At 32.8% G+C, this 17,993-nt stretch overlaps 1 protein-coding gene across 1 annotated transcript; it reads right to left on the reverse strand.

Moving 5' to 3' along the window:
• Positions 1 to 16,391: 16,391 nt before the first annotated feature.
• Positions 16,392 to 16,721, reverse strand: LOC143576105 (glutaredoxin-C9-like). Its single transcript, XM_077060290.1, has one exon. It carries the CDS (start codon positions 16,719 to 16,721, stop codon positions 16,392 to 16,394), a length of 330 nt encoding a protein of 109 aa, XP_076916405.1.
• Positions 16,722 to 17,993: the final 1,272 nt, after the last annotated feature.

The raw sequence follows: 17,993 nt of genomic DNA on the forward strand, positions 1-17,993 counted from the left end.
TTAGTTTGAGGATCAATGATAATTCATTCCAACTAAATTCATTTTCCAACTGCCTTATATCTCCCCCTGATGTTGGGAACATCGATTCACTAAAGTGAAGACCAATGAGCCACAAACAAATATCTCATTAATGGCTCTAAGTATTTAATCATATATAATATTTAATACCAACATAAATTCCCAACTTCCTTTGTGGTCTTATCTTTGTGTCTTGTGGTGGATTAATTTCAATGTATAACACATACGAAATATTAGATGAGAAATATTTGGTTACTGACAAAAAACCAATTGCAATGGGGAGGAAGTATCAAAACTTACTTGTTGTCTTGATGTGAATTGGTTTAAAGACATGTAAAATCATATGTACTCAAATACAAACATGAACCCTTGCTCTCATGATAATTGCCTTTACAACCAATTACAGACAGTAATCGTCTTTAACAAAACAAATTATGTAAAAACATAATTTGTTATAAAGTTCAACACTTATTCCAATGATCATTATTAACTTGGGAATAAAAATCATTATTATAACCAAATGTAAGTATACCAAGTTGGAATAATATGCTTGCTATCTTATTAGCTAAGTCATAGATCATGCAAACATGAAGTTGGGATCTTGATAACCATTTAGACGATGCATCGATTTTGAAAACACTAAATGGTATCATGTTAGGATATGTGTATCCTTTTCTCAATTCCATAACAGTTAGGGATTCACACTCTCCTTCAGTTGGTAAATAAATAATTTCCCTTGAGAGCAATATTACATGTATAATTATTATGAAGAATCTTTTGGTTCCTCAATAAATTTCACATCATTGACTCGGTGTGGTCGAACCGATCATGCCAAGATAATCATGATCCATAAACTTCATGTTTATGATCATATATGCATTATGCTTCTTTAATGCAAATAGTTAAATATGAGAACATTGTATTACCTTTCTCAAGTGATCATGTGATTTCACTTTTATATTTCCACCTATATGATCAATCCCGTTGTCACTTCTGATGGTTGATCGCATTATCAACATGAACATTATAAAAATTTGATGGTCGATCTCTTTTATTAATATGACCATCACTAGAAATCTTCTCAATTTTGTCCATGATCACAATGATTAATATATATTCGCATTTATTTGGGGAATGGAGTAAAACCAAACCATTTTCATGGCTTTTAGTATTTTCTTGGACTAATGAATATGAACACGTCTCAAACACTTCATACTTTTTTAATAATATTGATATATCTGGAGCATAAATGAGGCGTGACAAACAAAAGTTATGTCATCCGGTTTTTTCCACATAAATAATATCCTCTTCACATTGTGTCAATAAAGAAGTAATTATATGACACTTTGAGTGTAAGAAGTGTAGGTCTTAAATCTAACAAAGTTTAATTAATATGAGACTTCGAGTGTCATATCAATACATACTTACTCTTTTATAAGAGTAGTTAATAATCGATCATAAATTTTGCGTAGTTGTTCTTTTTAGCACTATATACATATAAATAATAAATACTAACCAATATATCAAGTCAAATTATATACAAATATCTCTCTTGAAACACAAACAAATAACAAATGACCACAAACATTGCAACAATATGTATGCATGCTCATATTCTTATTCTCAAATTCATGAAACAAACTTAATGTCAAAAGTAGACATCTCAGTTTAAAAATCGTCACAAATCAAGTAAAAAGTATCATACATTAGTTGGTTTATGTATAAATAATATATAGTACAATACAATACGGAGTATATAATATCATACAGCATACAAAGGACACATAAATTCAAATACATAGATAGATTTAGTTATCAACTACAATTTAATACTTATGTGTAATTCTAATAGTAAGAGAATGTTTAATATATGTGTTTCTATAATGTGTATTCATCAAATACTCGTATTAAAACATAAAAGAGTCATCATAAATGGTAGATGGCAAAACATCTCTTTCATAAGCCCAAAAACATTTTTACATATGCATAATTGGACGTCTTATTAAGTAAAATTACTTTGAATGATAAATTCATAACCACCCGCCATTATTTCTAAAAATAATTGCATGCTCAAGTATATGCTTTTGTATGATAAAAAGGTAACAATATAAAACACATAATCATACGATAAAAGTAATTAAAGATAATAACTTTATAATTAACTGGTTACCCACACCAATCTATATATTTATTTACATTCAATTTTCTCCATTTTGAGCGTCAATATAAACAATAAATTAAAATTTTTAAAATAACAATGGTTACGAGGAAAAATAATAAAACAGATTTGAGTCACAACACCATTTCCAAACTTCCAATAATTTCCATGAAATATGAAAAATCTTTTTCTAGATCCTATAAATTTAGACATATTAAGAGAATTTCCTTTTAACTTATATATTTATCAATAAACCAAAATAGTGACTCCTTCCAAATCATAAAAAGAAACAACATATATTAGAATCATAATGCATTTAAATTCATTGGAAAAAAAACTAAATAAGTTTCATGGTTTATATCACTTTCTCGCAATCCTAACAACACATTTAAATGCAAATAAACATATATATCAATACAATTTGTGACTAACTGTAATTCTCACTCTAATACTTTTAATATAAGTAACATGAGAGAATAACATATAACAATAAATCAATGTTCTTATTTCTTAAAGATAGTTCGTTTATAACTATATATTAAGTACCATTAAGAAAATAACTATTAAATAAATTATAATTTCCTTTTCATTATGTTCATATGACCTAAAAACTTTTTAGGAATCAGGACTTATAAATAAAAATATTATGAATCTTTTTCCATTAAGAAATCATTTTATATATAGTTAAATCTCATTCTTTATTTGCAAAATATCTTTGTGATTATAATATGTAATAAAACCATTAAGTTCGTTTTATTGTATAAACTAATTAGAGGAGTTGATAGTTATATAAAACTAGAAAGATCACCCCGCGCGTTGCAGCGGATTTATGATACGATAACTGACCAACCAGTTAGTTGACTTGTGAGGAAAAGTGTGTTGTCAGGCCCGGAACATGTAAGGCAATAGAACCATATAAGTTTAGAAAATAAGCCTATGACATATGACAACTTTGTAAGTCAAACAACCAGTTAATAAAAAGATCCAAATACAAATGACAACTTCGACTTTGATAAACCATGTCAGTTTACCAAAGGATCCAGTTACATATGACAATATTGACTCTGAAACTCAAGCGATCAGTTTACAAAAGGAAACAATTACATATGACAATTTTGACTTTGAAAGTCAAACTAAACCCTTTGATGTGAGATTGGGCACCTTAAAGAAGGATCAGTTTTCTTGTTTCAATACATGTTTACGCTTGAGCCCTTTGGTATGAAGTCTTCAGGTTCGTGCTATGAGTTCTAATACCTGTGCAAATTACCGTGTCCGTCACTTGTCAATACACTTTGATACTATTAATTTTATTAAAAAAATGTCTATAAGTCTATCTAACCTTGGTGCAAAGCTGTTGAGTCAATTTATATTCCTACATGTTATTCGATTCGATCTCAGAGTACTTCCTTAATAATGTACGCATGACCCTTCTGGTAGTAGTCTCGAGTTCCTATACGTGTGTTTCCTCGCCAATTATCACTACACAATAATAATTTTATTTTTCTAAAAAATGACATGTGTATGGGTCTATCTAACCTTAGCGCAAAGCTTTTGAGTCTATGCTAAAGTAACCAAAATGAGATGCAAGAACATATTCCGGTATAGCTTATCACAATCACATCTCTATGACTCTATGTGCTTCATGTATTTAAAATATGAAATTGAATTATCTACAAAAATTATGCAGAAAATTGACACATCAAAGAACAAATCCAAAAAAAGCAATAGCTTCAATATCAGAAAACAAACCATCAAATTAGAAGCAGTGGTCGCCTGGGGACGAAGCCTTCTTCATTCTAAGCAAAACAATGAGAGCTGCAAGGTTAACAAAATCGAAACAACAAAGTTAAAATCAATATGTGAAACACCGTAATAGAGCATCTACACTCACAGCCGCTCTTTCGCAAGGTAGGTAGCGCAACCGTTGAACAATCATGGCCGTCAATCAGAGCCCTAAACCCTAAGCCATGAGAGCTGTAGGGTTTACCAAATCAAAACAACAAAGTTCAAATCAGGCTGGTGAAACACAAAAAGATAACTTGAATGGAGATAGGGACCGTGAAGAGGATGTCATAGGCAACTCTAGCGTTTATTTGGGCGGTTTTGTTCTCTGCCATGGCACTCGGGGCATGTTTGGTATTGCTTCTTTAAAATGCTTATTGCTTTTTTGAGAGGCAAAATGTTTAAAATGTCCCTCCAAAAGCAACTAAAAGCATAAAATTGGTGCTTTTAAGTGCTTTTGGAGGGGCATTTTGAACATTTTGCCTCTCCAAAAAGCAATAAGCATTTTAAAGAAGCAATCCCAAACACCCTTTCGGTCTCTCTCTCCTGTCTATATCTGTCATAGATATGAGTAAAGCAAAAAGAAAAAAAGCATAGAGGCCACGTATCAAACATGCAATCATCCATTCACAAAACATACTCCTTAAAACACAAACCTCATGTACAACACAAAGAGCACAAAGTACAAACTCTATTGCACAACAAAGTTGCAAATTGTATATATATATAATAGTTATCAAAGGGAAAAAATAAGCCAATTCATATTCACTTATCAAAATATGTGCAAAGAGCAAAACTAAGTTAGAAAATCAGTACCTCGAATTTGTGATAAATTAACATGACGGCTTGCTATGAGATGGCTTGCTATTTTAACTAGTGGCAGCGACATCACTCAAAGAATACTCCATGGTGGCGGCTGCATAGGGTTTTTGGTGAGAGTACTTTCGTGCTGATAACGTGTTGTGAAACAAGCCTAATAGCCAAACATGTGAGAAAGAGATGTAGGGAGAAAGATGGAGATTTCATTATTTAGTATGTATTACAAAGGTACAATAAGATGTATATATAGGATAGGAAAACTTGAAGAGAAATCTAATATATATTAGGTATTGATAACCATAATATTAATACATTTATAACATTATTAATATAACTGGGAGAATTTTGCTTCCCCAATTGTTCTTCATGCTTATTATGTTGTACCAATTTTGTTGTCATCTCACCCTCTACCACTTACATGTTTTTTTTAATGGTTTTCATCTTTTTGGCATTTTTTATTTTGTTATTGTTTCATTGTTATTTTAATCTTTAAACATGTAAATTGTTTAGTGTCGTTACTGTAACGAATGTAATTGAAATAAAACGAATTAACGTTGACTCGCTGATGCAACCCCTGAGTTTTATTGACTAAATAAACGTCATTTTAAATATGTTTTTTTTATCATAGACCGTAATGAATGCAACCAAAATCGATCAAATTCACGCTAACTTGCACAGGTTTTACTGACCGAATAAACATCATTTTAGATAGGTTATTTTTTTTATCAAATAACGTAACAAACATAACCAAAACCGATCGGATTGGCATCGACGCGCCACTGTAATACTCGGGTGTTACTGACCGAATACCTGTCATTTTAAGTATATCACATTTTTCTCATAAGAAATATGAGTTTCTTTTGTTTTAGTTCCGATGCCGTAATAAACTTCTGGACATTTACTAATTTAATTTTTTTAGTACCATAACAAAGCTAAAAGTGTCACTACTGTTTTCTACGTTTGGCGACCTTATTTTTTTTTATATAAATTAGTGTCAGTATTATAACTAACGTGGCTCAAAACAACCGAGTGCATACCAATGCACCGCCGCAAAGCGGCGGTGCAAAACTAGTATATATTTATTTAAAAAGGGAAATTATAAACAATATATTGTTATAATATTAGCTCTAATTATAACAAGATTATTGAAGTGATAATTGAACTTTTTAACTAAGAAACAAGTGAGTAAAGATATGTGAGAATTATTGATTCTACTGGCATATCAACCTTCGTTACAAACGCACGCTATTTATAATACCAAAAACTACTATTCATATACACTATTTAGGGGGACAACCATATATTATTGGTTTGAAATTTGTGTCATACAAAAAGTGAAAGCGTCGGTGCTTTATAACACTCCCCCTTGGATGACACTTTTTCAAAACTTCGGGGTCTTGAAGTACCGCCTCATTAAAAACCTTGCTAAAGAAAAACCCAATAGGAAAAAGCTTTAGCTAAGGGAAAAAGAGTGCAGTATATAGCTCCCCCTTAAGTTGTAGGTCGTTACATCGTCCGTACATGGCGCATGCCAATATCATGGACATGTTTTTTGAATGTTGCTGTGGGAAGTGCCTTTTTGAAAAGATTTGCTGAATTGTTGCTGGATTGGACATATCTCATCTCAACCTGATTGTCTTTAATAAGGTCCCGAGTATACTCAAAATATCTTGGTGGTATATGCTTTGTTTTGTCACTTTTGATATACCCATCCTTCATTTGCGAGACACAAGCTGCATTATCTTCATAGATAGGAGTTAAGATTCGATCTTTCTCTAGTCCACAAGAAATCAATATGTGTCATGACATAGATCTTAACCATAAACATTCTCTTGAAGCTTCATGCAATGCAATGACTTCAGCATGATTTGAAGATGTTGCAATGAGTGTTTGTTTCTGAGAACGCCATGAAATCGCAGTTCCTCCATTCTTAAATACGTATCCAGTTTGAGATTTTGCTTTATGTGGATCAGATAAATAACCTGCATCGGCATAACCAACTAACCCTTCTTTTGGTTCGTTAGGATAAAATAAACCTAAATCAGCAGTTCCTTTTAAATACCGAAAAATATATTTAATGCCATTCCAATGTCTTTTAGTAGGGGATGAACTGAATCTTGCCAATAAATTAACTGCAAAAGAAATGTCAGGTCTTGTACAGTTAGTAAGATACATAAGTGCTCCAATTGCACTGAGGTATGGTACTTCGGGACCAAGAATCTCTTCATTATCTTCGCAAGGACGAAATGGATCATTGTCAACATTGAGTGATCTAACAACCATCGGTGTGCTTAAAGGATTTGCTTTGTCCATATTGTAACGCTTTAAGAGTTTCTCAGTGTAAGTTGACTGATGCACAAGTATCCCATTTTGCATATGCTCAATTTGTAAACCAAGACAATATTTGGTTTTTCCAAGGTCTTTCATTTCAAATTCTTTCTTTAAAAGAGCAATCGCTTCATTAATTTCCTTTTGTGTCCCAATTAAATTGAGATTATCAACATACACAGCTATGATCATATATCCTGATGTTGTCTTCTTGATGAAGACGCATGGAAAAATAAGATTATTTGTATATCCTTTGCTTACCAAATAATCACTCAAACGATTGTACCACATCCTTCCAGATTGTTTCAGTCCATACAAGGATCTTTGTAACTTTATGGAATACATTTCCTTAGGCTTTGAGCTTATTGCTTCGGGGAGTCTAAATCCTTCGGGAATTTTCATATAGATGTCATTGTCTAGTGATCCATACAAGTAAGCTGTGACAACATCCATAAGACGCATCTCTAACTTTTTAGAGACTGCTAAGCTGATTAAATATCTAAACGTAATAGCATCCATAACAGGAGAATACGTTTCTTCATAGTCAATTCCTGGCCTCTGAGAAAAACCTTGAGCTACAAGTCTTGCTTTATATCTTGTAACTTCATTTTTCTCATTTCGTTTTCTCACAAAAACCCATTTATATCCTACAGGTTTCATTGACTTTGGTGTAATGACAATAGGTCCAAAACACTTTCGATTATTTAGAGAATTTAACTCAGCTTGCATGGCATCTTTCTATTTGTTTCAATCTTGTCGATTTCTACAATCATCTACAGATTTTGGTTCAGGGTCATCATTTTCTTCCATGATATCACTTGCCACAGAATAAGAAAATATATCATCAATATTTTCCATTTCATCTCGATCCCACATTATATGTGATTAACCATAGTTGATTGACAATTCTTTATAGGAATCATTTATTTCTTCATGAGGAAATATTATATCATTTATTCTTTCCTGAGGGAAGGTTTCCTTAGGGTCAGTATCCTTTTCAGATCCCTTTCTTTTTCGAGGATTTTTATCCTTTGAACCGATTGGCCTTTCACGTTTTAAACGTTTTTGGGATTCATGAGGTGCATTATTATGGTTTTGCTTGATTGGAATCTCAACTCGAGCTGGAGCATTAGCAGCTGGTATATGAGATTTAGTGACCCTGTTTATATCAGTAAATGCATCAGGTAACTGATTGGCAATTTCTTATAGATGTATTATTTTTTGAACATCTGTCTCACTTTGTTTTGATCTTGGGTCTAGGTGTAACAATGATGGTACACACCATGATATATCTCTTTCTTGCTTTTTCATTTCTCCCCCTAATGCTGGGAACATTGTTTCGTTAAAATAACAATCAGCAAAACGTACTGGTAAATACATCACCTGTTAAAGGTTCAAGGTATCTTATGATGGAAGACGTTTCATATCCAACATATATTCCCAACCTTCTTTAGGGACCCATTTTTGTGCGTTGTGGCGGTGCAATAGGAACATACACAGCAAACCCAAAAATTCTAAGGTGAGAGATATTTGACTCATTTCCAGAAACTAGTTGTGTGGGAGAGTATTTATGATTTGCACTTGGTCTCACACGAATTAATGATCAGCATGCATAATTGCATGACCCCAAATAGAAACAGGGAGTTTTGTCCTCATTATTAATGGTCTAGCTATTAGCTGTAGGCGTTTGATCAACGACTTGGCTAAGCCATTTTGTGTGTGTACATGAGCAACATGGTGTTCTACAAAAATCCCCACAGACATGCAATAATCATCAAAAGCATATGATGTAAATTCTCCCGCATTATCAAGCCTTAGTCTTTTAATGGTATAATCGGGAAAATGTGCACGTAATTTGATAATTTGAGCAAGAAATTTTGCAAAAGCAACATTACGAGTCGATAATAAAGAGATATTAGACCATCTGCTGGATGCGTCTATTAAGACCATGAAGTATCTAAATGGTCCGCATGGTGGATGAATTGGTCCACATATGTCACCTTGAATTCTTTCAAGAAACATTGGTGTTTCTTTATCGACTTTTAATAGCGAAGGCCTTGTAATTAATTTGCCAAGAGAACAAGATGTACATTGAGATATTTTATCTATTTTGTTGATCTTTTGACCTTCAGTGGATGCCCATGTGTATTTTCAATGATCCTTTTCATCATTGTGGATCCTGGATGGCCTAATCTGTCATGCCATAAGTTTATGATACCATAATCGTAAAAATTTTCTTTGACTGTCATATGTGCTTGAGGCACATTTATATATGTATAATGCAAACCAGAATGGAGTATCGACAATTTTTCCAATATCTGATCTTTGCTTATGATATGCAAATATTTTTCATTATTAACAGTCCTTGACTGAGTATCATATCCGTTATGATATATGTTTTTGAAACCCAACAAATTTCTTGTTGATTTTGGGGAAAATAAAGCATTTTCTATTTTGAGCTCTGTACCATTTGGTAATGCTAAATTAGCTTTTCCCACTCCTTCTATCAAGTTTGTAGGACCTGATATCGTATTGATGATCCCTTTTGTCGATTTCAGTTTATGAAAATATTTTTTAGATCTAAGTATAGTATGCGTGGCTCCACTATCCGCTATACATATATCTTCTTTATTTGTTTGATCTTGTGCTCCAGTGATTTTCATTTTAAATCTTGAAAAATATTAAGAAAAATAATAAGTGTATAACGAAGACATATGATATTTTAATAAGAACTTTATTTAATTGAAACACAAGCAGTACATGAAAGAGGAACTACATAATTAAAGATAATGGGAACACACTTAATAATTGCATCTAATTATAGTCGTCAAGCAACTTTGTTTCATAGTTCCACCTCAAAGTCTTCAACGCTCAGTTCAGCATTGATATTATTAAAGTTATCAACATGGTTCACTTCTTTCTCTTTTCCTTTTAGGGAGGCTTGGTACAGTTCACACAGATGTGGAGCTGTGCGACAAGCCTTTACCCAGTGGTTTGTACTTCCAGATCTAAAACATGAAGTGCCATTGTTTTCGGACCTTCCAGCTTCATTCCATTTATTTTGGTGGTTGGAATTGGTATTGAGTGGGACATGATAATTATTGGCTCTCTGGTTACGACCACGGCCACGGCCACGACCGTAAGAATTATTGTTTCATTTAAATGAATGCTTACGATCATTAAAATGCCTTTTGTCAAAATGACCACGGCCACGTCCACGGCCTCGTCCTCGACTTTGTTCCCATTTATGACCAGAATTTTTATGAGAATTTTTGTGAGCAACATGTGCTTCTGGTATTGCTAATGAACCCGTGGGACGAGATTGATGATTTTTCATCAGTAGTTCATTATTTTTCTCTGCTACAAGGAGTAATGCATTTAGATCAGAGTATCTCCTAAAATTCTGCAAACGATAATGTGTTTGCAAGATGCATGAAACGTGGAGAAAGTTTTCTCTAACTTTTCTTCCTCTGTTACGGGATACCCACAAAATTCTAACTTTGAGCAAATTCGGTATAAAGCAGAGGTGTAATCATTTACCCTCTTAAAATATTGGAACCTAAGACTGTTCCATTCATCTCTAGAAGTAGGAAGTAAAACTTCCCTTAGATGACCAAATCTTCTTTTCAAATCTTCTCATATCATATATGGGTTATCACAATTAAAATACTCATGTTGTAGTAATTCATCAATATGTTTATGGATGAAAACATCAGCTCTTGCTTTATCCTGGTCAGAGCAATCATTGTCTTCTTGGATTGTATCTAACACATCCAGTGATTTCAAATGTCTTTTGACATTTGCTGTCCAAGACATATAGTTATCTCCAGAAATGTTGAGTGCAGAGAATTCGAGTTTTGAGATATTTGACATTTTGTTACTAAACACAAATAAGATAAATATTAGGATTACATACTTATTAAAATTGAAAGAAAATACAAAGGTAGAGCTATAAATAGATAAAGGAAAAAGAAAAGATTAAACTCTCTAGGTGGGAGATTACAAATTAAGAACAATAAGATTATCACCATTAAGGTAGTTAACATTAAAATTGGATGAATCATCTTGAAAGCTTTATCTTGAATAATCTTAAGAAGAAGAATGTTTGTTGTAAATGAAATGGAGTTGATAATTTGTTATTTATAGTGAAAATTTATAACCTTTTTACAACGGTTATATTACCGTTTTTAACGGTAACATTACCGTTTGTATGTGTGTGTGTGTATATATATATAATATTAATTATTTTAAAGTAAGATAATAAATAAGATATTAAATACAGTTTATTTTATAAAATATATAATTAGTATGCACAATAATAAGAATAGAATTGTTAGTGTAAATAAATCTAACTTCTAAATGAGATATTAGTGTGCATATATAAATAAAAGTTAGAATAGTTATCAAATTTTAATAACAATGTTTATACACATTATTGCTATTACTTAGTATGTTACTTAGTATATGTATATGCATAAATGTATTTCCGATGTACATAATTAAAGAAGTGTTTATGATGCTTATGTAGATACCTTTGTGTCTATTACCTTTCTTGATTAGGATATAAGCGGCTCGTGCTGATAACGTGTTATAATATTAGCTCTAATTATAACAAGATTATTGAAGTGATAATTGAAGTTTTTAACTAAGAAACAAGTGAGTAAAGATATGTGAGAATTATTGATTCTACTGGTATATCAACCTTCGTTACAAACGCACGCTATTTATAATACCAAAAACTACTATTCATATACACTATTTAGGGGGACAACCATATATTATTGGTTTGAAATTTGTGTCATACAAAAAGTGAAACCGTCGGTGCTTTATAACATATATTACCATTATTACTATTATTATAAAAATAAAATTTAGAAATTTAAGACGAATGGGCCTCACCCATCACTTTGAATTTGGTCATGGATTGGCTCTGATTTAATCATAAAAGCTTCGTCAAGGTTGGATATGAAGGGTTGGCTATGTGGTTTGAGTTCTCTCGGTTAACATGTCTGAGCTGCTTCGTCGAAGAATCTCACAAAAGACATGTTGCTGGAAGTGCAGGTGTTATAGGGTAGTGAAAAAAGGAGAAAAGACAAAAATGGATCTACCCTGACTTAACGATACAATTTAACGGAGTTAGCGATTTGGACGTAATTGACGATAAATAAGAAACCTCAATGGTTCAATTGCACCAAATAACTCTTTGGACAAAAGTCACAAAAATAACCAAACCTCAAGGACGGTTTTAGCACTTAACCCAATTAGTTTAATGTGGACGGACGATGTCAAACAGTTCAAAAGATTTAATTATGACAATACTTTCAGAAAACGATTCAATGTAACTTGTAAACTCAATAGGAGAAAGGGTGACTATATTTCAGTTTCAGGTAATGCAATGAACTGAACAATATACTTTCTATCAAATGGATAATCACATAGACATGATTCGTCAATTTAAGGACAATTTTAGCACTTTACTCTAATTAGAGTAAAGTGCTAAATTTGTCCTTAAGGTTTGATCATTTTTTAAACTTTAGTTCAAATAGTTTATTTTGTGCGACTAGGCCATTGAGGTTTTCAATTTTTTTTTCATGTACATCCAAATCGTTAACTCAATTATTATTTTAGCTGTTTAATGTGGGTTAAAATTGTCTTTTTATATATTTATTTAAATAAGAATTTTAGAAACAATATATTATTATTACTATTATTAAAAAATATAACATAGAAATTTGAGACGAGGGGGGGGGGGTATCACCCCTATCCTTATCCCTTATAGGGCCGTCATTGAGGCATGACAGGGTAGTCGACGGCCACAGGCCCGACACCCCTCTAGGCCCGAAATTTTTTTTTTTAAATTATATGTATTTTTATCAAAAACATGTGTATAATCAATGTTTCTTTTACTTAAATCATAATCAAGTAAGCTCATTTATAATTAAATTATTTAAACCCAACAAAATGTTCATTTACTTAAGGTCAAAAAAAATTCGCATTTGGCCCAAAAAATTTTTCGACTTTTCGAAGCCGGCCCTGATTCCTTCCTCGCAATTTTTTGCAGACAACCACCACACGGTCCACTCAGTTTTCCGGCAGCCATCACCTATATATCACCCACTGTCAAGTTTCGATAGGTAGCAAAATTGCTTCCTCTCCTTCCATATACAAATGGGTCTCACCCGTCACTTGGAATCTACTCATGGATTTGGATTGGCTCTAATTTACTCATAAAATCTTTGTGAAGGTTAGATATGAAGCATGAAGGGTTGGCTAAGTGGTATGAGTTGATCTCCGTTAACATGTCTGAGCTGCTTCGTCAGAGAATCTCGCAAAAGACATGTTGCCGAAAGGGGGACATTGTAATTCGAATCTAACTATTTATATAATTGTCTACCATAAAATCCTAAGTGTCGCTCTCAGGTTGCTCCCCCATTCTCTAGAGCCACCAGATTGCTTGATTTATAAATGGAGGCTTCTCATGCATTTGACCCGAATTCGCGGGTATGGGTCTTACCAAACCCGGATAGTCATTAAATGGGTTATAACATCTCATTTATTTGTAAAACTATTTCATAAGCAAACAATAATTTTCACGGGTTATGGGTCTCACCAAACCCGGATAATCCTTAAACGGGTTATAACATCTCATTTATTTGTGAAATAACCCCTTAATTATCAAAGAATAATTTTCACGGGTTATGTGTCTTACCAAACTCTAAAAGCCCTCAAATGAGTTATACGATCTCATTTATTGATAAACACTTTCATTATCAAACCCTAATTTAATTTATCTGTTTTACATGTTCTTCGTTGTTGGTCTATCATCTCCATCGTCAGTTAACTTCCAATACTACCAACCATCGTCAACTACATCAACGTCTCTTTTTTCATTAGACAAATATTTGTATTCATGTTTGTACATTTTAAAAAATCAACATGCTCGTGTTCATTTATGTTTGTTCGTTAAAAATCTAAAAAACCTAAACATCTCAACTGATAAAACCCAGGCGTTAAAAAATATAATAACAAACTAATATATATGTATTAAATTAAAACAAAACTACGTTAAAAAAATAAAATAATCATTATAAAATAGCAAAACAATTAAAAACAAAACTTTAAATAAACTCCCGTAACACGGGAGGATCAAACTAGTATTAGTATAATCACAAGTCATGTCATACTTTTTTATGCATTTCTTCGTATATGATACATTCACATTAGCTGTCTTTAGATTTCACAAAATGGCTTTTGAGCTTCCGGTGATCGTCATTTCACCGATTCAAAACGAAGTGCTCCAGTTATTTGTCCAGTGAAGATTAAATCAACGGGTGGTTATATACAAACACCAGCCTCCTGGTGTGAATAAGGCTATACGGCTAATATAAGGCCTATATGAGTCGTATAACCTTAATATATTGACATGCGTGCGAAGGTGATAGTGTGACAGTTTTTTGCAGTCTATACGAGCCGTATAGACCCTATACGAGCCATATAGATTTTCCAGCTCGTATAGCCCACGTAACGTCTCTAACCTATAAGACCCGTATAGGGTCTATACGACTTATATATACAATATGTCAGCCTGTACTTTGACAAGAGATTTATAATTATTTTCTGGTCTATACGACTCGTATAGGTGGTATACGATCTGTATAGACCTGATATTAACTTTTTTTCTCCAACCATGTAAGATATGTGTGTTGCTTTGTAAGATAATACCAAAAGTTGTATGGCTGATTGTACATCAGGATATAAGCCTAAAACATGATAGATTTGTTTGATGATTTATGATTTTCTATAGAAAGTTGTTTGACTAATTGTAATATTGGGATTTAAGAATCTAATGAAAATAATATAAAGAAGTGTTTTAAGTTTTAATAATTTGTAATTTTAAAGTTTAAAAAAAAATCCTTATAAGAGTCGTATAGGCCTATATGGCTCGTATAGGGTCTATACGATACAAAGGAATAAAACATGACACTTCCTAATTGAAAATGACTTGACTATGCATATATACTAGTCGTATAGACCCTATACGACTCGTATAGGTTCTCCTGATGTATGAATAACCTACTTGGTGTATGTATAACCCAAGCCAAATCAACTAACTTTTTCCTGTTCAATTCAAACCAAATATTACCTTTCTTTACTTTTCTTCTCAAGCTTGAGTCAATAATAAGATTCAAACCCTCAACTCAAATTGTTCTTGATTTAAAGTTCTCTTGTTTTTCTTTTTTCTTTTTTTCTATCTAAAACTTAACAGCCGTGGATTCATGATTGTTCTTAATTCGATCTCTTCTTGGTCTTTCAAAATTACCATCAACTCAAAGTGTTCTTGGGTTGTTTTATCAATTACCACTACTGGTAGGGACTAGGGAACATGTAATTGTAGCAAGAAGTAATCTCTTATTGAAAGTTACTAGAATTCATAACGAAGTTAAATGTACTTCAAAACAACATTAACCTATTATGTGACACTTGGTGTGTTTAAGTCACTCCATATCCTTTCTTCCTATACCTTTTTTTGAGTTACGAACTCATCTCCCTTTTGATACAACCAGCAAATACGAGAACCGAAAGTTTCAATAGGGTTAGAAAAAAAGATTAGTTAGGTGGAAAATTATGATATCCGAATATTCAGATATTTCGAGGGTTAGGTTTAGAATGGAGTGAGGAACCTAGATCTAAGAAGTAAATATGATACTTATTAACAACTTTTTTGGGTAGGAATGAAACCAAATGTATTGGCGTTTATGAAAGAATAACATGCATGCATATTAAGCAAGCATGATACATGAACTATATTTATATTAACATATAGTTTGATGTAATTGCACAGATTTAGCAATGTTTATTGTTTACACTTCTTTTTATTTAGTCACGGGTTTTAAACCTAGGATCTTTGAATGTTTAAGAGACTTCGTTCCTATCACTGACTCACTAGCCACCAACCGGGCAACCGGATGATACAATGTTTAGAATTCTGACACGTCCATAGCGTTCACCCCATGTAATATTCCTTCATGACTGGTTTACCAATAGTTTTCAACGAAAGAATCTTGTTCTTTTCACATTAAAGTCATGATTAAACTAGGATTTAAAAAGTTATCATTTTCAATTGCAAAAAATATGTAATTAAGTATTTGATGATTCAATCCACACAAAGGAAAGAAGTATGAAAAGGCTGCTTTACATTGAGAAACTTCATACACTTATCAAAACTAATATACATAATATAAATATAATAATAACATATAACAAAACAAAACTACAAGTCATAAAGTCAAAGCCAAAGAGCCTTAGCATCCTTCAACAATGGAACAAGTTCACCGGAAATATGTGTCGCCACCAACTTTTCCAACCCACCAAACAACTTCCCACCCACGAACACCACCGGAAACTCAACAACCAACTCACCGGATATCTTCGACAACCGACTGATCACATCAACAACATCCTCTTCATCCACAGCTGAAATTGTAGGATTCACACCTAACCCTAATAATAATAACCTCACCACATGACACATGCAACACCCGCGTTGCCCGAACACCATCACTGCGTTTTCATCCACCAGTTTGTTTACAAGGATTGCATCTTTACCGGCTTGCATGGTTGTTTTTTTACTTTTTGTGGTAATTTGTATAGAGGGTTGGTGGTGGTTTATAACTTTATATAATATACACAAGAGAAGACTTGAACGTCAACGGAATGACGCATATACGAACGTCATTGGGTGTGTTTGGGACCATGTGACGACATGTTTGAGGAATTTTTTGTATTGGTGTCCAATGGGTGATGGCCTGCTGGCCTATTGGTTTCTTTACGTTTCTATATATCTGGAATATTATATGATCATAGATTCATAATAATAATACGGGTTATATTTTATTGTTTTGTTTATGTGTAGAACAAAAGAGGAAATGGTAATAGTAGCCGGTCGACCCATATTTTGATTTTTTGTGGGTCCCATTTTTAAAATTAAAATTTGATTAGGTTTGTATCACGTTGATTTGTTCTATTTGTCATCACTTCTCATCTCTAGATAAGTCACAATTGTTTGGTAAGAGCATCTATACCAACAAACATTCACAAACCGTCACATTATCGCAACATCAAATTCCAAACTTTTTTTAAAAACTTTACTTTTTTCCACAACAACAAACATCTACAAACCTATTAAAAATTATTAAAGTTATACACATATAATGTGTGTATGTGTATATGTCGCAACATCAAATTCCAAACTTTTCCCAAAAACTTTACTTTTTTTCACAACAACAAACATCTACAAACCTATTAAAAATTATTAAAGTTATACACATATAATGTGTGCGTATATATATCGCAACATCAAATTCCAAACTTTTCCCAAAAACTTTACTTTTTTCCACAACAACAAACATCTACAAACCTATTAAAAATTATTAAAGTTATACACATATAATGTGTGTGTGTATATATATATGTATATGTATGTGAGATAGAGAAAGAGAGTGAAGGTGCCTCCTAAAGTTTGTTTCAAGTTTGCAACAGCAAATTTTCCTCTCAAAGACCTCTCTCCACAATGGTGCACTTGGCTTTTCTTGAGTTTGCCGTCCGCCACGTAGATCCGGACCTAGGAAGATGGAGCTTGTTGTGGATGCTCTAAGAGCCTAAGACTATGTGTACTGGAGGAGTTACAAAATTGGGCAATTTGTGTCATGTGACGCCCAGTCAGCAAAGAATGGATTTTTGTGTTATGGGTGCAATGGTGTTGTAGCCCATTATATATATATATATTTCACACACACATATTATAATAATAATATTTCCCAAACACAACCCATGGACAAAATTATGTCACCTACCCCCACACATTTTGCCCCCTTTTGTTGCCGCGGGG

This window comes from Bidens hawaiensis, unplaced genomic scaffold (genome assembly GCF_021521415.1).
Source record: "Bidens hawaiensis isolate Kalapana, Puna unplaced genomic scaffold, B.hawaiensis_p1.1 tig00027996_1, whole genome shotgun sequence".
NCBI classification, from domain to species: domain Eukaryota; kingdom Viridiplantae; phylum Streptophyta; class Magnoliopsida; order Asterales; family Asteraceae; genus Bidens; species Bidens hawaiensis.